This window comes from Prionailurus bengalensis, chromosome E1 (assembly GCF_016509475.1).
Source record: "Prionailurus bengalensis isolate Pbe53 chromosome E1, Fcat_Pben_1.1_paternal_pri, whole genome shotgun sequence".
Classification (NCBI taxonomy): domain Eukaryota; kingdom Metazoa; phylum Chordata; class Mammalia; order Carnivora; family Felidae; genus Prionailurus; species Prionailurus bengalensis.
Genome location: NC_057347.1, coordinates 15,335,732 through 15,358,762, shown reverse-complemented (window position 1 = coordinate 15,358,762; position 23,031 = coordinate 15,335,732). Strand labels below are relative to the sequence as shown.

The 23,031-nt window shown below is 42.7% G+C and overlaps 1 protein-coding gene across 2 annotated transcripts in view; it reads left to right on the top strand.

The window, feature by feature from the left end:
* Positions 1-11,496, top strand: part of DOC2B (double C2 domain beta) — a 32,664-nt gene extending 21,168 nt beyond the window's left edge. For both annotated transcript variants that reach the window (XM_043583496.1, XM_043583497.1), the window contains 3 exons: positions 6,127-6,208; positions 7,136-7,232; positions 7,913-11,496. In XM_043583496.1, coding sequence (XP_043439431.1) covers positions 6,127-6,208; positions 7,136-7,232; positions 7,913-8,049 — 316 coding nt within the window. In that variant the 3' untranslated portion in view covers positions 8,050-11,496. The remainder of the gene's footprint in view (positions 1-6,126; positions 6,209-7,135; positions 7,233-7,912) is intronic.
* Positions 11,497-23,031: the final 11,535 nt, after the last annotated feature.

Sequence of the window (23,031 nt, the reverse complement as noted above, 5' to 3'; positions counted from 1 at the left end):
ACCTAGAGAAACCACAAGTTGTTGCTCAGTTCCCCTTTAGGTTGAAGCATGTTTTGGTTTCCTTTTTTTTTTTTTTTTTTTTTTTTTGAGTATAATTGACCCACAACGTTACCCTGTCACCATACAATGCTATTACAATACCTTTGACTATATTCCCTATGCTGTGCCTTTTGTCCCTGTACTCCTTCCATACCTGGAAACCTGTGTCTCCCACATCCCGTCCCCAGTTTTGCCCGAACCCCCACCCCCACCCCTCTGGCAGCCACCAGTTTTGTTCTCTGTGTTTATGGGTCTGTTTCTTTGTTCGCTTGTTTTATTCTTTAGATTTCACATGAGTGACTTCACATGGTTTTTCTTTCTCTGACCTATTTCATTTAGCTTTGTACTCTCTAGGTCCATCTATGTTGTTGCAAATGGCAAGATCTCCTTCTTTTTTATGGCCGAGTAATATTCGTGCGTGTCTGTGTCACCTCTTTATCCATTCATCTATCCATATCTTGACTGTTGTAAATAATGCTGCAATGAACACACAGGTACACGCATCTTTTAAAATTAGCGTTTTCATTTTCTTTGGATAAATACCCGGTAATGGGATTACTGGATCATCTACTATTTCTTTTTTTTTTCCACATTCTATTTATTCACTATTGAGGGATAGTTGACACACGATGTTATGTGAGTTTCAGGTGTGCAACACAGTGATTCAACACGTGCATATATTACGCTTTGCCCACCACAACTGTAGCTACCCTCTGTCACCATACAACGCTATTACAATATCGCTGATTATATTCCCTATGTTGTGTCTTTTATTCTCGTGACTTATTTTACTGGAAGCCTGTATTTCCCCCTCCCCTAGGTATTTTCTGAGGAACCTCCATACAATTTTCCACAGTGGCTGCACCAATTTACATTCCCACCAATGTGCATGAGTTGCTTTTTCTCCACATCCTTGTCAATACTTGTTATTTCTTGTCTTTTTCATACTAGTCATTCTGACAGGTGTGAGATGATATCTCGTGGGTTTGATTTGCATCTTTCTGATGATGACTGATGTTGAGCATCTTCCCGTGTTTTCTGTTAGCTAGCTGTGTGTCTTCTTTGAAATAAAACAACAATCTATTCTACCCACTTTTAATCGGCTTTTTTTTTTTTTTAGTGTTGAGTTGCACAAATTCTTTATATATTTTGGATTTAACCGTGATAATGGATATATCATTTGCAAATTTCTTTCTTTCAGTAGGTTGTCTTTTCATTTTGTTGGTGATTTCCTTTACTGCACAAATAATCTTTATTTTGATGTAGTCCCTATAGTTTTGTTTTTTTTTTTTTTTGCTTTTGTTTCCCTTGCCTGAGGGGCCATATCTAGAAAAATGTGGCAGAGGCTGACGTCCAAGAGATTACTACTTCTGTTTTCTTCTAGGAGTTTTATGGTTGCAGGTCTTATATTTTAAGTCTTTAATCAATTTTGAGTTTATTTTTGTACAGGGTGTTAAAAAAAAAAGTGGTCCAGTTTTCCCACTATCACTTATTGAAGAGACCATCTTTTCCCCACTATATATTCTTGCCTCCTTTGTTGTATATTAATTAACCCATATAAGCATGGGTTTAACTAGGGGCTCTCTAAGGGCACCTGGGTGGCTCAGTTGGTTAAGCATCAGACTCTTGATTTCACCTCAGGTCATGATCTCATGGTTTGTGAGTTTGAGCCCCATGTTGGGCTCTGCACTGACCATGCAGAAACTGCTTGGGACTCTCTGTCTCCTTCTCTCTCTGTACCCTTCCCCTGCTCGCTCACTTGCTTTCAAAACATTTCAAAAAAGAAAGAATTATGGGCTCTGTGTTCAGGTGTTTAACTGACTGAGCCACCCAGGTGCCCCTGTTTATCTTTTTAAACAACAGCCCTTAGTTTCACTGGTATTTTCCTGTTTTTAAGTCTTTATTTCATTTATTCCACTCTGATCTTTATTATTTCCTTCTTTTAACTTTAGGCTTTGTTTGTTCTTTTTCTAGTTCCTTTGGGTGTAAGGTTAGATTGTTTGAGATTTTTCTTGTTTCTTGAGGTAGGACTGTATCTCTGTCAATTTCTCTTAGAACTACTTTCGCTGCATCGCAAAGATTTTGGACCATTGTGTTTTCATTTTTGTCTCCATGTATTTTTTTAATGTTTATTTTTGAGAGAGAAAGTCAGAGCATGAGCAGGGGAGAGACAGAGAGAGGGAGACCCAGAATCCAAAGCAGGCTCTAGACTCTAAGGTGTCAGCACAGAGCCGGACGCGGGGCTCGAACTCATAAACCGTGAGATCGTGACCTGAGCTGAAGTTGGATGCTCAACCAACTGAGCCACCCAGGTGCCCTGTCTCCATGTATTTTTAAATTTTGTCTGATTTCTTTGTTAACCCACTGGTTGTTTAGTAGCATGTTGTTTATCCTCCGTGTGTGGGTTTTTCCAGTTTTCTTTTAATTGATTTTTAGTTTCTTATTGTTGGGAAAAATGTCTGATGTGATTTCAGTCTTCTTAAATATAGAGATTTGTTTTGTGGTCTAACGGGTGATCAATCTTGGAGAATGTTCCAGCTGGTCTAATGTGCCATTCAAAGACAGTTTCCTTATTGATTTTCTGCCTGGATGGTCTATCCATTGATGTAATTGTTGGGGTATTAGTCACCTACTATTACTGTATTACTGTCAGTTGTGTTCTTTATGTCTGTTAGTATTTATGTCTTTATGTATTTAGATGCTACAATGTTGGGTGTATACATATTTATAACTCTCATATTTTCTTGTAGGACTGATCCCCTTATCATTATATACTGCCCTTCTTTGTCTCTGTTTTAAAGTCTGTTTTGTCTGATGCAAGTATTGCTACCCCAGTTTTCCCCCCACCCCCACTTCCATTTGCATGTAATTTCTTTTTCCATCCCCTCATTTTCAGTCTGTGTCTTTAAGTCTGAACTGAGTCCCTTCTAGGCAGCTTATAGATAAGTCTTTTTTTTCCCTTTTTTTTTATCCATTCTGTAACCCCATGCCTTGTAAGCATTTAGACCATGTAAATTTATTTATTTTTTAACATTTATTTATTTTTGAGACAGAGAGCATGAACGGGGGAGGGTCAGAGAGAGGGAGACACAGAATCTGAAACAGGCTCCAAGCTCTGAGCTGTCAGCACAGAGCCCGACGTGGGGCTCGAACTCACGGACCGCGAGATCATGACCTGAGCCGAAGTCGGCCGCTTAACCGACTGAGCCACCCAGGCGCCCCTAGACCATGTAGATTTAAAGTAATTATTGATAGGTGTGTACTTACTTGCATTTTGTTCATTGTTTCCTGTTGGTTTTTGTGAGTTTCCAGTTATTGATAAACTGCATAGCACTGCTAAACAGGTTTTTGTGTGGATCTACGTCTTCATTTCTCTTTCCCACCTGCAACTTTCTTCAGTACGTATCTTCTAGTGTTCCTATAACGAACTAGTGTTTTTTTATGTAATAAAAACCACAACTGAAAAAGCCAACAATGATATATCACACTTGCTGCCTTTCAAGCCAGCAAGGATTTTTTTTTTTTTTTAAATAACTGGAAATCTGTACCTCTTAATTCCATTCACGGGTTTTACCTGTCCCTTCCTTCCTGTCCCTCCCCTTTGGCAACTACCAGTTTGTTTCGGTTTATGAGGATGTTTCTGGTTTTTTACTCATTTGCTTTGGTTTTCAGATTTTGCATGTAAGGGAAAGAATATGGTACTTCTCTCTCTGACTTATTTCGCTTAGTATAATACTCTCTAGGTCTATCCATGTTGCCACAAATGAAAAGCTCTCATTTTCTTAGGGTTAATATTCCCTTGTGTATATATAGAACAAATATATATATATATATATATATATATATATATATATATATATATATATACACACACACACACACACACGCATATACATACATATACCACATTTTCTTTATCCATCATCAGTGAATACTCGTGTTGCTTCCATAATTTGGCTATTGTAAATAATGCTTCAGTAAACACAGGAATATCCATACCTTTTTGATTTAGTGTTTTTGTTTTCTTTGGGTAAATACTCAGTAATGGAATTACTGGATCATATGGTATTTCTACTTTTACTCTTTTGAGTAACGTCCATACTGTTTTCCACAGTGGTTGCACCAGTTGGCATTCCCACCAACAAGGAATGGGTGTTCCTCATCACATCTTCAGCAACACTTACTTCTTGTCTATTTGACGCTAGCCATTTCTGACAGGTGTAAGGTGGTATCTCCTGGTGGTTTTGATTTATACTCCCATGATGATTATTGATTTCATGTATCTGTTGGCCATCTGTATACTTCAGAAAAATGTCTACTTAGGGGCGCCTGGGTGGCTTTGTTGGTTAAGCATCCAACTCTTGATTTCTGCTCAGGTCATGATCTCATGGCTCGTGAGTCCAAGCCCTGGATCAGGCTCGGCGCTGACAGTGCAGAGCCTGCTTGGGATTCTCTTTCCCTCTCTCCCTGCCTCTCTCACTCATGTGCTCCCTCTCTCTCAAAATAAATAAACTTTACAGGTTTTTTTTAAATCTTATTTTTAAAGAAAAATGTCTATTCAGGTTCCCTGCCCATGTTTTAATCAGATTTGGGGGATTTTGGTGTTGAGCGTGTAAGTTCTTTATATATTTTGGGTATTAAGGGCACCTGGGTGACTCGGCTAAGCATCCAGCTTGGGCTCAGGTCATGATCTCATGGTTTGTGAGTTTGAGCCCCACATTGGGCTCTCTGCTATCAGTGAAGAGCCCACTTCTGATCCTCTGTCTTCCTCTCTCTGCCCCTTCCCTGCTCTGTCTTTCAAAAATAAATGTTAAAAAATTTTTAATATATTTTGGGTATTAAACCCTTCTCAGATCTATCATTTGCAAGTATTTTCTCTCTTTCAGTAAGTTGTCTTTTTCATTTTACTAATGGTTTCCTTTGTGTGTACAAGCTTTTTATTTTGGTATGGTCCCAGTAGTTTATTTTTGCTTCTGTTTCCCTTGCCTGAGGAGACCCATCCATAAATACGTTGCTAAGACTGATGTCCAAGAGATGATTGCAAACCAGCAAGGAGTTTTAAGGCAGCCATACTCAGCTTTGTTGAGGGTACGATGCATCATCCATACAGCCTTTCCAGAGGACAGTTTGGCACAATGAAGCAAGAAACTTGATACGTGTGTACCTTTGGGCGGGTAATGTCACTTCTAGGAATTCATGCATTCATTCAGCAGGTGTTTGTTGACCTACCCAGTGTACTGAGCCCCAAGCAGGGTGCCAGGAAGCTGGTGGTGAGTGAGACAGATGTAGTCCTCATGCCCAAAGAACTCTCAGCAGGGGAAGGACAGTTCTCACTCAAATGTCTCTGCAGGGACAGGGTGAGCAATTCTGCAAAGGAACTCCTGTCCTGGGTTGTGAGCACCAGCCCTGTGCTGGGCAGCTGTGTGGCCTGGCAAGTCCCTCTACCTCTCTGAGCCTGATGAAAGCAGTCCTTCTGTATCAAAGTCTAGGTATTAGTTCCTTATAAAGGAACTGACTCCTACGCCAGGCTCCACTCTCCCTACAGAAAGCACTGTTGTAACTTCCTCAAAGCTCCAGTGAGGCAGAGGCAATGGTTGTATAATCTGGGAATAGACTATTATGTTGTATACTATATATAGCACCTGTCTATATACTATACTTCACATACTTTAGAAAGATGATATTCATAGAATGTGAATTATATCTTGATAAATCTGCTATTTAAACTAACAAGGGACCAATGCTGCTAAAAATGTTTTTTTTTTCTGGTGGGAAATGTAAGCTTTATGAACATTAGACTTCCAGAAACCAGGAAAAACCTCTAGAGGAGAAGGGGACTCTGTGGTTAACTTCCGAAATGGGCGTGGGGACAGAAGTCTAGGTGACAAAGGAACCGCTTGCTTCTCCTCCCACTGCAGATGACCACTAACCTTGGCCACAAAGTAGTGCTGGGGTGTCCCATGGTTAGTATGAATGGGGGTCCCAGGGATGTCTCTCCAGAACAAAAGGCTTTTCTAAGCCCTGCTGGCTCTGTCTGTCCCCTTAGCTTCTCCCCACCCTCTGCCCATTTGTTGGTTCTAATTCCAGATACCTGAAGCCAGATGTGGACAAGAAATCCAAACACAAGACGGCAGTAAAGAAGAAGACCCTGAACCCCGAGTTCAACGAGGTATGAGGGGCTGGTGAAGCTGCTGGGAAGCTGCTTGCTCTCCCTCAGGGCAGGGTTTGCTGGAGAGACTGGCTTTTCCAAGGGTTACTGTGGAAACTGAGGGGTGGGGAGGGGCCAACAGGAGAGCCTCTAACCATGAGAGGTGGGGGAGAGGCAAAGCCAGGCTGGACCAAGCCAAAGTGGTGCAGGTGGAGATGCAAGGAATCCCGGAAAGCTCTTCAGAGAATCCAGCTGATTGGGACTGTGGCCATGAGGATGTGGCGGTGGAAGGGGGGGACCCGACAACAAGAGGGGAGGTACAAGCGAGATGGAGAAAGCTCTGGTGGGTGTGAGGATTTGAGATGTCCCAGGGCCTTGAGAAGGTCTGTTCCGGGTGGATCCCAAGGTCTTCAGCTCGGGGGGCAGGGGCATATGGAGAGGAGCAGAGGGGCCTAGGGAAGAGCCCGCATGACTGAGGGGCAGGCAGAGGAGACCAAGGAGATGCTTTCAGAGAGTGAAGGGGATACCAGATGTCAGATAATCCCGGAAGCTGTGGGGGAGAGACTTTCACAAGGCAGGGAGTGGTCAACAGAGCCAGACCCAAGAGTGGTCAAGCATGCTAAGGTTGCCAAGTGTGTTGATTTGGTGATAATGAGGCTCCTGGGGATCTGGAGAGAGCAGCTTCAGTGACAGAGGAACCAGGCAGGTTGGAGAGCAGGGGACCTTGAGGACCCCAGCCAGGTTCTCGGGCAGAAGTGGGTGGAATAGGTGAGGATCTGCCACCATCTACCACTGAGCACTGACCACCCTCCCATCCACCCCTCCCCCTCTCCCTTCCTTTCTCCCTCCATTCATTCGCCCCTCACTGCGCCCCCAGAGCCTTCCTGGCCACTGGCCAGGTTCCAGACCCTGTGGTGTTGGCCCTGACTCTCTTCTTCTGACCACCAGGAATTCTGTTACGAGATTAAGCATGGGGACCTGGCGAAGAAGACCCTGGAAGTCACTGTTTGGGATTATGACATTGGAAAATCCAACGATTTCATTGGTAAGAGGACACAATGAGAATGTCCTTTAGCCACATGCCTATTCTGGGTTCGCAGAGGACAGCAACCCTGAATCCAGGCCACAGCCTCTGCTTCCTAGCCTCTATGGCCCCGGCTTTCCCCAGACTATCTGGCCCCAGGCACAAGGGGCCTCAGACTTTATCCAGCCTGACTCCATGTGACAGAGGAATAGATAGGCCCAGAGAGGGAAAGGGGTCTGGGAGGGTCACACACCAGCCTGTGTGGAGCAGTGGTGAGAGATGAAGATGGTCAGTGCTTTGGGCTGGACTCGGAGCCCTCGGGGCCCTGAATTCCTGGTGGGCGTCGGCATCAGCGTTGTGACTGTGCAGAGTAGAGCTGCCTCCATCCCTCGGCTCCTAAGACATGACCACACCTTACCCCCAGCACTGCTCTGGCCCTAGAGAGGGGAAGGACAGGATCCCAGGGCTCTGGTTTCGCAGTGGGGATGGGGGTCAGGCTAAGAGTGTGGTGTGGTAGTCAAACCACTGCTCACCCTCAGAGCCCAGTGGGCAGGGTGGAGGGTCCAGCCCTGGAGGGGGTGGTTTTGGGGTGGGGGGCACTGGTTCAAGAAGGTTAGTCTTATGGGAACCCCTGCCCCCAGGCCCTTGGGAGTCAGAAGGTCACCATGTCCCTTGCTACTCCTTCCGTTCCCTTCTTGCAGGAGGCGTGGTTCTGGGCATCAATGCTAAGGGCGAGCGCCTGAAGCACTGGTTCGACTGCCTGAAGAACAAGGACAAGCGGATCGAGCGCTGGCACACGCTCACCAATGAACTCCCAGGGGCTGTGCTCAGCGACTGACCAGCCCCCACCTGCTGCCGCACCCTCCCCTGCCTGTCACCTGGCCCAGCACCAGCCTGGCCCTGGGCTTCCTCAGCTGCCACCAAGGGCCTTGGCCCTCATCTTGGGGGAGATCCAGGATGCTGCTCAGACACAGAGCCACTGCAGCCCCCGCTTGGAGGCTGTGGAGGACCTAGCCACTCCAAGGGAGAGCAAGGCCAGAAAGCTGGGCCTGCTTCCAGCCCCCTGGGGCCCAAGAGGGCAGGAGATGGGAGAGGACCTTGGCCTCAGCACCCACCCCAGGGAAGGGAAGGGGGCCGTCCAGGGGCTGAGGACCCTATTTGAGGTCAGTAGTAAGTCACGGGGACCCCAGGTGGAGAGAACAGGAGTGCAGGGGCGCCTCGGCCTTGGTGGGGCCAGGGAGAACTCCTGAGGGACATTAGGGAGAAAGAGGCATGAAGGGAAGAGTTGAAGAAGTTTATTCCCAAAAGGAGGCTCTTACTGCAACCGTTCGTCTCTGGCATTACTGGGCAGAAGGAGAAAAGCTGACCTGAGAGCAAGAATGGTCAAGTTCCTACAAGCTCACTGAACATGGGCAATTGGCAAGCACTTCAATAATTCCACGAGCCGCTGGAGAAGAATGAGAACCAGGGCCTACCCTCAGAGTTCCTGGTCTAATCAGGGAACTAGAAACCATTACAACAGGGAGTGAGGAATGCCAAGGCCAGGTTGACATAACTGGTGAGTGCCATGGATTCTGACTCTGCTGGGAGGGCTTCCTGGAGGAGGTGATGCCTCAGCAAGGCCTTGAAAGATGAATGGGTTTCTAGGCAGATAGAGGAAAGGCACTGTGTGCAGTGGAAATGATCTACAAAGGCCTCGAGGGGAGAGTATGGTGATTGGGTCAAGGATCACTGTGCAAGATGTGGGGTCTCACTCTGGAGACAGGGTTTGTTAGGACAGGCATGGGGGTAGGGGTGATGTCACCCAGCCCTGCTCTCACCCCATCCCTTCCTGCCAGGCTTACCCCAGTTCATAGGAGGGAAGTGATGGGTCAGGGTCAAGTTCAGTCCTCAGACCCAGTTCTCCTACCTTTAATCTTTCTCCTTCCTAAGAACCTGGAGGATGGATCCAGCCTCTCATTACCAGCTTAAGCATGAGGCCAGCTCTAGTCCCGAAGAGTCCCTCTTCCCTTTTTCACGAAGCAAAAAGTCCCCATCCTCACCCTCTTCCTTCACCCACTCCCCACTTCTGAGTTCAGGGCTAGGAAGTGAAAGGCCCAGACGAGTGCCCTACATCCTGGCCCTACTGTGGCCACTGATGTTCCTTTCGGAGTGCTGGGTGGCAGTCCAGGGCCTCATTTCTGGGAAGACCTGTGAGGCTGGTTCCTCTCCCTCCAAGGGCTGAGACACCCTGCTTGGTGGGCCTTGCACGCTGAGTCAGGTTGAGGGCATTGGAATCTTGGGGCCCAGGTATGAAGCCCCAAACTTTTCCTGCCTACCCAGGGGCCTTCAAGGCTGCTGTATGAACTAATGCAAAACCAGGGAATTTCTGTGTTTGTCCCATCACTGCGCTGATGGATAAAACAGAGGCCCAGAGAGGGAAAGTGACCTGCCTGAGGCCTTCCTGCCCTACCACAGCTAGCAAAGGCCGGGCTTCATGGCCCCTGCCTCACCACCAGCCCAGAGCTATGGACACAATGGAAGTAGGGTGCTGGACTCCTACACAAGAGGTCCATCCTGTAAGCTGCCTGCCTAGGGCTCACTCTTGCCTGCTGCAGACACAAAGCACATCACCATCTGAGGCCTGAGGTGATGATTCGAATTCCACCAAGTGCCCATCAGCCCTTTCCCACTTTGCAGGTTGAACAGGATTCCAGCCCCCAAACGGTAGCTGGAAAACTTTTGCTGGTCACGGAGCCTTGGTTTTCCTGTCTTTAAGGTAGCTATGTGTATGTTAAGAGTTTTACGTGCACTTTCGCAATGAATCCTCACAATTCTATGGGGTGGGTTTGTTGTCCTCATTTGACAGACGAAGAAGCTGAGATTCAGAGAGGCTGTGTAGTCTGTCAGTGGCACACAGCTGGGAAAGGGCAAACCAGGACTCAGCCCAGGTCCTGTGACTGCCACATGGTCTGGTTGTCTGGGAGATCGTACTCTCTGGGCCTCTGCCTCCGGGCTTCTGGAGGGTTCAGCAGATAGCAGACTCGGTAGGGTCTGGTGCATGGTGAAGGGGTAGGACCACGGCAGTCCTGCTGCCTCAGCTGCTAGATAGCTTTGAAATCACTTCTGCCATTCAGAGCTTCCCCAGAGGTCCCCACAGTCCAGGCCGAGAGCTCAGCTATCCATCCCTCCCTGGGCTCTGAGTCCATGGGCCAGGCCATGCTCCTCACAGGGGCTCAGGCAAGGGTTCCTCTTTTAACCACAAGGCTGGCGTGGGGGAACCTTTGGGGAGCAAAGAGATGGCCTATTTTGGAGAGGCCTCCTGTCTGGGTGAGCCCTGGGTATCTTAGCTTTTTCTTAGCTTTGCCTCTTGAAGGGCCTCATTCAGAAAACCCCACAGACTTTCTGTGAAGATACTGAACTGAATGGCAAGGCTAGAAGGGGCTAGGAGTCTCAACAACTACCTTATTAGACAGTGGGAAAACAGAGGCCCAGTAAATGCGAGGAGCCCACTTGGGGCTCTTTACTGCCCCAGGCTGTACAAGGGTAGACTTGGTCCTGAAAGATGGTCCCTCGTGACCAGGGACAGTCAGGATAAAAGATGGATCTTCTCGACAGACAGCCCCAGTGGAGGGTGGGGTGCTTAGGAATGCCCCCCCCCCCCGCGCTTACCCCCAGGGAGGAGGGAATCTTCACCAAGACCCTGGCACTGCTCTGGACCCCTCGCAGATTGTATCTGCTGAAGAAAAAGCTCTTTGGGAAGCTGCAGTATCATCTCTGCCTTTGGCCCCAAACTGGTATCTTTCCTCTGGTCTAAGACTGGGAAGTTGACGCCCCTCCCTACCAACCACCACCACAAAGTCATTCCAAAGTTTGGTGTCAGTAACCAGGAAGTCGCCCGACAGCACGCTGCATCCTCCTCCACCCCCACCTCCCACCGCCACCACTAGCCAATCAATCCCAGACGGGACCGGTCTTCCAACCCTGAAGCGGTAACCTCCTGACCCCTAGCGGCAAGAGCGAGGAACTGCACCTCCCGGCCCGTGCATGTCCTACTGTTTGTTTCTTCTCAAACCGAGAGAACCTCCCGATGCATGGACTCTGGCTGTCGTCGACGCAGACTCTCGTGCACTGCTTAACACCGTTTTGCTACCATGTGGTGGCTGCAGAAAAGGTCCTTAAACTGCAGCCCCACACACAATTTTTGTACTATCGTCTGACCTACTCGAAGGTGTCCTTTTTAAGTCTTATTTGTTAATATTTATAACGACCTATAATCCAAAGTAAATGAAAACGTTCACTGCAATTCAATTGGCTTGGGAGACTCCTTTAAATAGAGTTGATAGGACCGGAAAGTATGAGAGAATGGCAACTGAGGCTCATTCAGCACATTGTCTCCTTTAACTCTTCACAAAGAACTCATGAGAGGTAGGTCTCCGGTTACAGACGGGAAAACTAAGTCTCAGGTTAAAATGTGCTGAATCACACAGCTTGTAAGTGACACAACTAGGATTCATCTCATGCCTCCCAAGACTTTACGCTGTCATCCACTCAATCGACAAACAGTTGTGAAGTATTAACTCCACCACCAGGCACTGGTGGGTCAGATTCATCATCAAGACAGCCAACAAACAGTAAACATAGCATGTTCAAAGATGACAATAGGGGCATCTGGCTGGCTCGGTCGCTGGAGCACACAACTCGATCTCAGGCTCATGAGTGTGAGCCCCACAGTGAGAGTACAGATTACTTTTTTAATGACAAAAAGGACATAAAAGGAGTAAGGTGGGATGGGAGGGAGAGGTTGGGCTTAAATAAGGTGAGGTGGCCCTCCAAAGGTGACTTTTGAGCTAAAATTTGGAGGGGGCTGAGGGAGGGAACTATGGAGATACTCAAAATGGAATAAGGGTTTTTTTTTTTTTTTTTAAAGATTTAAGTGATCTCCACACCAAAGTCGGGCTTGACCTCACAACCCCAAGATCGAGTCTCCCGCTTCACCAACAGAGCCAGGCAGGTGGCACCAGGAATGGAATGTTTTGGGTGGAGGAAGTGGCCAGTATCCCTCAGGGTGGGGGCAGGTGTGGCATGAATGAGAATAGCAAGGAGACCAATAGGGCCAGAGCAGGGTGGGGCAAGGGAAGAGCAGTAAATGGGAGCACAGGACAGGGGACCAAATAGGACTGAAAAACTGTGTGTGAGATGGGAGCTTATTTCATTTCAACAGGCCACCTACTCAGGACAAACCTACAGTCTCTCCTTCTAGATACTCCAGCACAATGAAGGTAGCAAACCCCACACAAACCCTCGGCACAAAGGAAGATAGAAAGGTCATGGGAGGAAAGACCATTAGTTCTTGTGCTATTTCAGCAGGAGGGGAGTCCTTAAGAACTCTAGGAAAATAATAGGGACCAGAGAGAAGGTGCCAGAACTATAATGGCAGCAGCAATAATACCCTTATAGAGAGCTCTCACAAAGTGTTGTACTCATTTAATCCTCATAATTATGCAACTGTTTCCTCATTTTATAGATGGGAAAACTGGGGAACAAAGGATAAAGGGTAGAGCTGGGATTTGGACCCAAGCCTTATGGCTCCAGAATCCATACTCCTAATCTCTACACTATGCTGCTGTAAGCAGCAAATGGTGTTGCCAGGTCTGGTGGAAGATGCCCAGGTCCCACTAGGTTTCTTGTAGGTTCAGCCTTATTCACGCCCACCCCAGCAGGGTTCTGCTCTGCTGGGAAAGATTTTCTAGGGCTCACTCTCAGGGTCCTGTCATCTTGACCAAATGCAATGCTCACCTTTGCCCAGTGGGTTCCTGTCATAGGCCCCCAATTCCCTTCTGTGTGTCTCCTGACCACAGGCAGGCAAGATCTCTTCCTGGAGAACATGTTGAACTGGGAAGCACTTATGTGGCTTTGAACCAATGAAATTACCTTATAAGAATCAGAAAACTGAGAAACCAAGATCTTGCTGAGCCTCCTGCACTGCACCTTCCTCCACCCTGTCAACACACATGGATTCATCAGTTAATAAATGATGCAAAATTGTGGCCTCAGCCCCAAGTCGGGGTGGCTTTTGAGCTGAGCTACCCAGAAATATTTTCTCTTATTTAGCTTCTCAGGAGAGAAATGACTCAGTTAAGATTAGAACTCACCTCCTTAGATCAAAGGGCCAGGGGATAAAACCATGGCTATGGGCAAGGAGACAAGGAACACTGGGTCAAGCATCATCTGACTCTTGAGTTTGGCTCAGGTCACAATTTCATGGTTCATGAGATGGAGCCCCATGTCAGGCTGCTCCAGGCTGATGGAACACAGCCTGCTTGGATTCTCTCTCTCTTCTCTCTGCCCCTACTCCCGTACTGTCTCTCAAACATTTAAAAAAAAAAAAAAAAAAAAAAAAGGCAAAGACTGGTAAACAACCAAAACACTGAAGAAACAAGCAAATAACCTAAACTCCATTATAACCTAAATTCCATTATAGCCTATCTGAAAGCTAGAGAGTCATGCAGTCATTTCCATTTTTAAATATAAACATGGTGAGAGCTTGGAAATGTAGGAAAGTGAAGGAGCAAAGCAAAATTGAGTGTAGAAGGCAGTTCTTTTCAATTATCTCACTGTGGCAAAATATAAATACAAATTTTCAGTTTAGGACGTGGGGGCAACCTGGCTGTTCCATCTCTCACCCTACTGATCACCAAGGTTAATTCAGTTGACCTGCCTGGGTAGGCAGGTGTCCCCTTCCTCCATCACCACTCCATGTGTATCCCTCCCAAAGCTGTGCACCCAAAGAAGACAACCTTCCCTGATGGAAGAGGACCATTCTCCGTCAAGGGTATAGGAGTAGCCACACTCACTAGAACCTTCAAACAAGTTTTCAAGGTCCATTTGCAGGAAAACATAAGGTAGTCAAGCTTCCAAAACTCCAGACACAGCCAAATGAAGCACTCCATGTGGCAGTCTTTCTTTAGGAAAAAAAAAAATCATTTTAACCACTTTTAGGTTGGCAATACACTGGCGTTAAGTACATTCCCAATCTGGTGCAACCATCACCACTATTTCCAGAAGTTTTTCATCAGCCCAGACATTGCATACTCATTGAACAATGTAACTCCCCATTTCCTCCATACTCAGACCCTGGTATGCTGTATTTTACGATCTTTATGAATTGCCTGTTTCAGGTACTTTACATAATTGGAATCCTGTATCTGTCTTGTTATGACTGGCTTATCTCATTCAGCATATTTCAAGTCTCCTCCATGTTGTAGTCTATACCAGAATTTTGTTCCTTTTATGGCTGAATAACATGAATATATATTTTATCTTTTCATCTGTGCTTTAAGTATATTCTATGCCCCAAGTGGCACTTGAACCCTTGACCCCAAGATTGAGTCACAAGCTCTGCCAAGCCAGCCAGGTACCCCATCCATTCATCTGTTGACGAATACTTGGGTTGTTTCCATCTTTGGGTTCATGCAAATAATGCTGCTAGGAATATTGTACAGATTATATTTAAGTCCCTGCTCATACCTCGGAGTGGAATTGTTGGGACCTGTGTTTGCGGAACCACCAAGCTGTTTTCCACAGTGGCTGCAACGTTATACATTCATTCCTACCAGACATGCACAAGGGCTCCATTTTTTTCACGTCCTCACCAAACCTTTTGTCTTTGTAATAATTATCCTAATGAGTGTGGAGTAGTATCTTACTCTGGCTTTCATTTTCATGTACCTAATGATTGGGGATGTTGAGCATCTTTTCACATGCTTATTGGACATTTGTGTACTTTCTCTGCAGAGATGTGTATTTAAGTCCTTTGCCCATTTTTGAATTAAGTTTACATTGTTCAATTGTAGGAGATCTGTGTTCTGGATACTAATCCCTTATCAGATGTAAGATTTGCAAATATTTCCTTCATTCCATGGGTTGTCTTTTCACTTTCAATTGTCCTTTGATGCACAAGGAGTTCATTTTGATTAAGACCAATTTATTTTGTTGCTTGTGGTTTTGTGGTCATTATCTAAGAGTTCATTGCCAAACCCAATGTCATGAAGGTTTTCCCTTAGGTTTTCTTCTAAGAGTTTTATAGTTGTAGCTCTTGAGTTTGTTTTCAACTCATTTTTTCTGTGTATGGTAAAGGTCTTAACTTTATTCTTCTGCATGTGGTTGGATACCCAGTTTTCCTACCATTTCTTCAAATTCATTGATCCTTTCTTCTGCCTGCTCACAGCTTGTTGAACCCCTCCAGTGTTTCAGTTATTTGTACTTGGTATAGTTGCCATATGTTTCACATCTGTAAGCTATTAACCCCAAAATACTTGTTTAAATTTGCTTTAAACAAGTGATATGCTCTTCTAAAGATATCAAAAGAGGGGTGCCTGGGTGGCCCAGTAGGTTAAGCATCCAACTCTTGACTTCAGATCAAGCCATGACCTCAATGTTTGTGAGTTCAAGCCCCGCATGGGGCTCCACACTGACAGCACAGAGCCTGCTTGGGACTCTCGCTCTCCCTCTCTCTTTCTCAAAATAAATAAACTTATCCTCTCATTTAAAAAAATATATATATCAAAAAATATTTACTTCCACTCTTCACTCCTTCCTAAACATCTACATTTCTATCTGGTTATCATTTTTTCTCAGCCTGAAGAACTTTCTTCAGCATTCCCTGTTGTGAAATCTCACAACTAATTCTTCATTCTCTTTTACCTGAAAATGTCTTTATTTCACTTTCATTCTTAAGGATGTTTTCACTGTAGAATTCTGGATTGGCTGTTTTTCTTAGAACACTGTGTTCCGTGGTCTTCTGGCTTCTGTTGTTTCTAATGGAAAGTCAGTTGTTTAAATTATTCCCTTGTATATAATTTGTCTATTTGTTGATATGTATGCTATTTCCAGTATTTTTATTTTCAGCAGTTTCACTATAATGTGCCTGTTTTCTTTGTATTTATTTTGCTTAATTTTCCCTGGGTTTCTTGAATTGCAAATCTACCTTCTACAAAATAGGAGCAAATTTTAGTCATATTTCATTTTTCTCCATTCTGTTTTGCTTTCTTCTCTCCTTCTAGAACTATACTTACATGTATGCTAGCCCTTTTCATATGATCTCACAAGTGCTCTAAAAGCCATGCTCATTTTTTAAAATATTTTTCTCTCCTTCAGATTGAATAATTTCTATTGAGCTAACTTCAAATTCACTGATCCTTCCATCATTTTCATTTCTTATTCTCCTGTTAAGCCCATCCAGTGAATCTTTATTTCAAATCTACTTTTCAGTTCCAAATGCCCATTTGGTTCTTCATTATAGTTGCAGTATCTGTAGGAATTTCTTCTTTTCATTGGTCACAAACATATATCCCTTTCCTTCTTGAACATAATCATATCAGCTTTAAAATCCTTGTTTGCTATGGTAGGACAATAAAACTGCTAATTTACATATCTAGGTCATCTCAGGGATAATCTCCATTGGTTGTCTCGAGTATGGGTCACATTTTTCTGATTCTTCATATGCGGAGTTTTGGATTATATCCAAGTTTATTGTAAATGATTCGACTCTAGATTCTGTTATGCTCCTCTGAAGACTTAATTTTTATCAGTTAGTTGGCTGAAATCATACTGTAAATTCTGTATCAGCAGTGGGTGGCAGCTGAAATGTCAGTGCAGTAAACAAAGAGATTTTTAGATGAGGAAATTATTTGGGCATATTTTTTAATGTTGACTTTGTTTCAAAAAGCACAACATGGCATAATCTGCATAACTATTCTATAAATTGCTCAGAGGAGTCATTTCAAAATGCCAACACTGTTGAGAAGTTTCCAGCCATCAAAAAACAAAGAACACAAGTTCCCAGCTGTCAAAATTCATTCTTACTGAGTTTTCAATCTCTCCTAGAGAGAAGATTGGGCAGCACAAATGCTATTGTCCCCTCCTGCCTTCTTTTGGATTAAATGAATACTTTTTAGGATTACATTTTAGTTTATCTACAGATTTTTAGATATACCTCTTTGCATTATTTGCATGTAGCACTTGCATTAAGTATTACCATATATCCTTAATCTTTCAAGGTCTTAGAGTTAATAGTATCAAGTAAAATGGAAGAAATTTGCATTCAAATGGCTCCATTTACCACGCCCTGGCTGCCTTTTATGCTATAGTAACCATATGTATGATGTACCTACAGGTTATAAATCCCACAAAATTTTTGCCTTAAACACATTATGAGATTTTTTAAAGATCCTGAGAAAAATAAGTCTTATATTACCTTCAAATTTACCATTTATAGCGTTCTTCCATTCCTTCATGCAGATCCATTGTGAATGTCAGCTGTTCTTTCCTCTCTACAGTGCCACAGAAGATAAAACTTTTGGTGCTATTAACATTCACTTCATCACCCCAGAACTTTCAGGTATGGATTCATGAACATAAATGCAATAAACAAAACTCTAGCAAATCAAATCTAAAAATATTTTTATAAAAATATGTAACAACTGGAGTTTATCCCAGGAGTGAAGGGCTGGTTTAATATTCAAAGAGCAATCAATATAATTCATTATATTAACAAACTAGAAAAGAAAACCCACACGATTACCTAAACAGATGCAGAGAAGGCATCTGACAAACCCAACTTACATTCTTAATAAGCTATCAAGTTTAGTAGGTTGTAAACTCAACCTACTAAAGAGCACCTATGAAAAACTTAGAACTAACATTGTACTTAATGGTGAAACACTGAATGCTTTCTAGGAACAATACAAGGATGTCTACTCTTACCACTTCCATTCAGCATGGTACTGGAGGTTCCAGCCAGTGCAATGAGGCAAAATAAACAGTCTCCAGACCAGAGCAAAAAATAAGTGAAAACTTTATATTCACGGACAATATGATTATCTATGAAAAAAGTCGGAGATCTTAAAAACAAAAACAAAAACCCTGCTAGAATAAGGGAGTTTTAGGAAGGTTACAGGATATATATCAATACACAAATATCAAATTTTATTTCTAAATAATGGCAATGAGCAATCAAAAATTGAATTTTCAAAGGCAGTCACTTACAAAAACATCCGTAATTATTAAATATTTAGAGATGAACCTGACAAAAGAAGTGCAACATCCTATACTCTGAACAGTACAAAATACTGTTGAAGTTAAAGAATGCCTAAACTATTAGATATACCTTGCTCATGGATCAGAAGACTCAGTATTATTAGAAAAGACACTTCACCAAAGATATACAGATGGCAAATGAGCACATAAAAAGATGCTCAACTTCGTTAGTTATTAGGAAAATTTTAAACACACACACACACACACACACACACACACACACACAAAGATGCCACTACACGCCCATAAGAATGGAAAAGTTAAAGACTGACAATACCAAGTTCTGGAAAGAATGTGGAAAACAGCTTTCAGACACTGCTGGTGGAAATGTAAAATGGTATCATCACTTTATAAAACAGTTTGAGTTTCTTAAAAAGCTAAATATACACCTACCATGTCATCCAACCATTCCACTCCTACTTACCCACAAAAAGGGAAATATATGCCCACATAAAGACTTGTACACAAACATTCACAGCAGCTTTATTTGTAACAAAAACTGGGAATAACCAAATTGTCCATGAATAGGTGAATAAACAAATTGTGGTATATCATATAACAATGGAATGCTTCTCGGCAATAAAAGGAATGAACTGATGCATGCAACACGGATGAATCTCAAAACAATTATGCTGAACTGAAGAAGCCAGACACTCCCTCTAAAAAGAAAAGAGAGTACATACTATAGGATTCAATTTATACAAAATTCTAAAAAACACAAACTAATGTAACAGAAAGCAGGTTAGTGGTTGATTGGGAATAGAGGCAAGGAAATTACAAAGTAACAACAGACACTTGTAAAGGTGAAGGCTATACTGACTATCTTGATTATGATGATGGTTTTACAGGGGCAAACATATGCCAAAGCTTTAAACTGTAGTTTAGTACATGCACTTTATGTCAACTATACCTCAATAAAGCTGGAGTTTTTTTTTACTTAAAAAGTTGTATCTTTCAGAAATTTTCTGAAGATAGGCAAGTACACATACAGCATATTCTTCATTTTACACACAAGATTATTTATACAGGTTAGGTATCTTCCTTTTCTCAGTTAACATATGCAGACATCAGACATCTTTCTGTATTAGAAGAAATGGTTTATCTTTAAAAAAAAAAAAAAAACATGGTGCACATAGTAAGGATATACCATGATTGATGGGCATTTAGGTTATTTCTAATATGCTATTATAATGCTGGAATGAACATATTTTGCATATACTTGTGACCATACACACACAAGCAAAGGATGCAGGTGTTTAAAACTCTCATTTATACTGTCAGATAATCCTCTAAAAAAACATCTCAGGGGGCACCTGGCTGGCTCAATCAGTAGAGCATGTGATTCTTTCAAGCCCCACTACTGGGTGTAGAGATTACTTAAAACTAAAATCTTAAAACAAACAAACTGTCTCAGAATCTACATCAAACTGTTGGAATTAATAAATTAATTTAACAAGGTCATGGACTATGAGATAGTATACAATAGTCAATATTAAGCAGCAACAATATGAAAATGAAAAAAATTAAATACTATTTACAATAACATAAAAAAAAAAAAAAAACCTAGGAATAAGGCCAGTAAAAGATATCAGACCTCTACAAAGAAAACTACAGAATTGGAAAAAAAAAATTTAATCTAAAGAAATGGAGGAATATACTCTGTTCATGAATCAAAAGACATAGTTGTGTAAGGATGTTAATTCTCTGAGCATATATTTATGGAATAAAATGCTTACCAAAATCACAACAGGTTTTGTTATTGCTGTTCTACTACTGAAATTGACAAGCCGATTCTAAAATATGTATGGAAATGCAAAGAGCCCAGAATAACCAATACAGTCTTGAAGAGCAAAAAACTGGAGGATTCATGTTACCAGATACTGAACATAAGTGTACTGGCACTAAGACAAATAGACCAACGCTGGCGCTTCTGAATATCCATACAGGAAAATATTACTTTTAACATCTCCCTATTACCATATACAAAACAAATTCTAGGCGATTCCAGATCTAGATGTGATAGGTCAAAGCTTCTAGAAAAAACACATAAAAGATTAATGATCTCGAGGTTTGCAAACAGTTCTTAAGTAAAACCTATAAAGCACTTACCTTAAAGGAAAATATGAATAAATTAGACTAAATTAAGATCCCGTTTGTCAAAAGACATCAATATAATGAAAGGCAAGAATGACAGAAGGTAACTGCAGTAACAACCCCAAAAACATACCCTATTCCTAAATATACAGATTTCTTACAAATCAGTAAGAAAATGGCAACCCAACAGAAAAACAGGCAAAAGAAGGTATTTAAGAAGAGGATATCCAAATGTCAGTAAACAGATTTTAGTGCTCAGTCTCATTAGTCATCAGGAAAATGCCATTACAACCAGAATGACCACTACATATCCACCAGAAGACTACAACTAAAACCAGTGACCATACCAAATGCCACTGACCATGTGGAGCAACTAGGACTCTCACACTGCTGGTAGGACTGAAAACCGCACAACTACTTTGGAAAACTGTTTTTTGCAGTATCTACCTACAAAAGCTGAACATACGTATTCCCCATAACCCAGTAAGTCCATTCTCAAGTATATATGCTACATTGATGCATACATGTAAATGCCAAAAGAGATGTACAATGTCCGTAACATCATCACTAGTAACATCCCCAAATTGAAAATAATCCAATGTCCATCCATGAAATACATAATGGTATACTAATACAACAGAAAACACACTATTATTCAGGATATTACATTACTATTATTACATGGAGTAATCTCACAGAATGTTGAGAGGGGGAAAAATGCTGTATGATTATTTACATCAAGTTCAAAAACAGGCAAAACCAAACAAAGGCTATGATCAAGACACTGGTTTCAGTTGGAGTAAGGGGGGAACTATATGACTGAGAAGGGGGCATGAGGGAGTCTTCTAGGATGCTGGTTTTGTTCTATTTCTTGATGCGAGTGATGGTTAAACAGTGTATTCCCTTTGTGGAAATTCATTAAGCTGTAGGCTTTTGATCTATTTTTTTTATACTTGAATATGAAATTTGCTTTAAAAGAATGCCGACAGTATAGGAGAATGTTTCTCTACATACAATTTACATATAGATTATTCTAGAAATCTAATCATCTTTGCCAATTATAATCTTTACCAAAGGAAAATTAGCATCTCTTAAATGTTTTGACTAACATTTTAAAGAGGAACAAGGTTGGGGGGGGGGGGAGGGATGCTCTTAAAGTTGTTTCTTCCTAGAATTCCATCAAAAGCGAATTCTGAGGGGGCTCAGCAGTTGCGAAGACCTGTTATCAAGGCTACAAATGTGCTATTAATGGGAAGGAAAAGACTTAGGTTCTGAAATAAGCCCTATCCCAAACCTGTAAGCACCAGAATTTTAAATAGCAAAAAAAGGGTCTTTGTGAAAGACCTAGAAACAAGCAATATAGGGTGGAAGCAGGACTGCCAAGAGTTTCAACACAACTGGAAGCATGGTCAATGGCAGCTTTAGAAGAAAGTAGCCCCCGAACAGGATTCATACTGCCTGGGTTGTGCAAGTACACATTACTTCAATTATGAAAGAAAGTAAATGTCCAAAGAGCAAGGCACTTTTTAAGAGTAACAGTTTTCAGCCCTCCCTTATACATAGCAGGCCTGTACCTACAACCTGGCACAGTCAGCTGATCATACAAGAGTGCCAACCCAGGGTCTTCCCTAAAGTAGTAACTGAGACAGCACAGGGCTCACCTCTTCATATATTACAGCTTTTGAAAGGCGTTTATCAACTGAAAAACAAATGATCTCAGAAAGGTTAAAATGTATTTTTTAAATGATCACTGTGAAATAGAGAAAACACAGTATTTCAATAGAACATTAAGAGTTTTGATAAAGAGCAAAAAGATAGAATGGCTTAATGGTTAAGAACACAGCCTCTGTAGTCATACAGACCTAACTATTAATCCTGTTTGAATACAGTTAGCTGTGTGGCTTTGGGCAAGTTCAACTTTTCCCTGGTTTACTATTTGCAAAATGCAGGTGACAACTCACCAAACTATTATTTATGTGCTAGATCACAGACACTGTTTAATAATGAGCACAGTGCCTACATACGGCCAATACTAAATACTAACTGCATATTATGTACCAACTACAAGATTAGTACCTCAAATGACATATATATAGCAAGACAGGGTTAATAATTACCATTTCCCAAACAAAGCAAGATTCACCTTTAAAATCCCATTTTTCAGGGCGCCTGGGTGGCTTAGTTGGTTAAGCACCCGACTTCAGCTCAGGTCATGATCTCACAGTTCAAGAGTTCAAGTCCCACAATGGGCTCTTGCTGTCAGCTCAGAGTCTACAGCCTGCTTCAGATTCTGTGTCTCCTCTCTGCCCCTCCCCAGCTCATGCTCCTCCTTTCTCTCTCCCTCTCTCTCCAAAATAAAAAATAAATGAAACGCCATTTTTCAGCATGCTCCAGCTCCTACAGTCCTACAATCATTAGTATAGCAGCCAATTTGGGGTCTTCCTTATTAATAGCTCTCAAAGTGGCATTTGTCTGAGGCAGAAGCCAAGTTAGATGTTTTTACATTTATTCCATCACCTTCCCCTTACTATGATCTGACTTAAAGTTCATGCTTATCTTCCTAGAAGCAAAATATAACTCTGGAGGATTTGGTTTTCTGGCCATCGGTTCCAGAACCCAAGCACAGACACATTCATTGGTGCTCCCA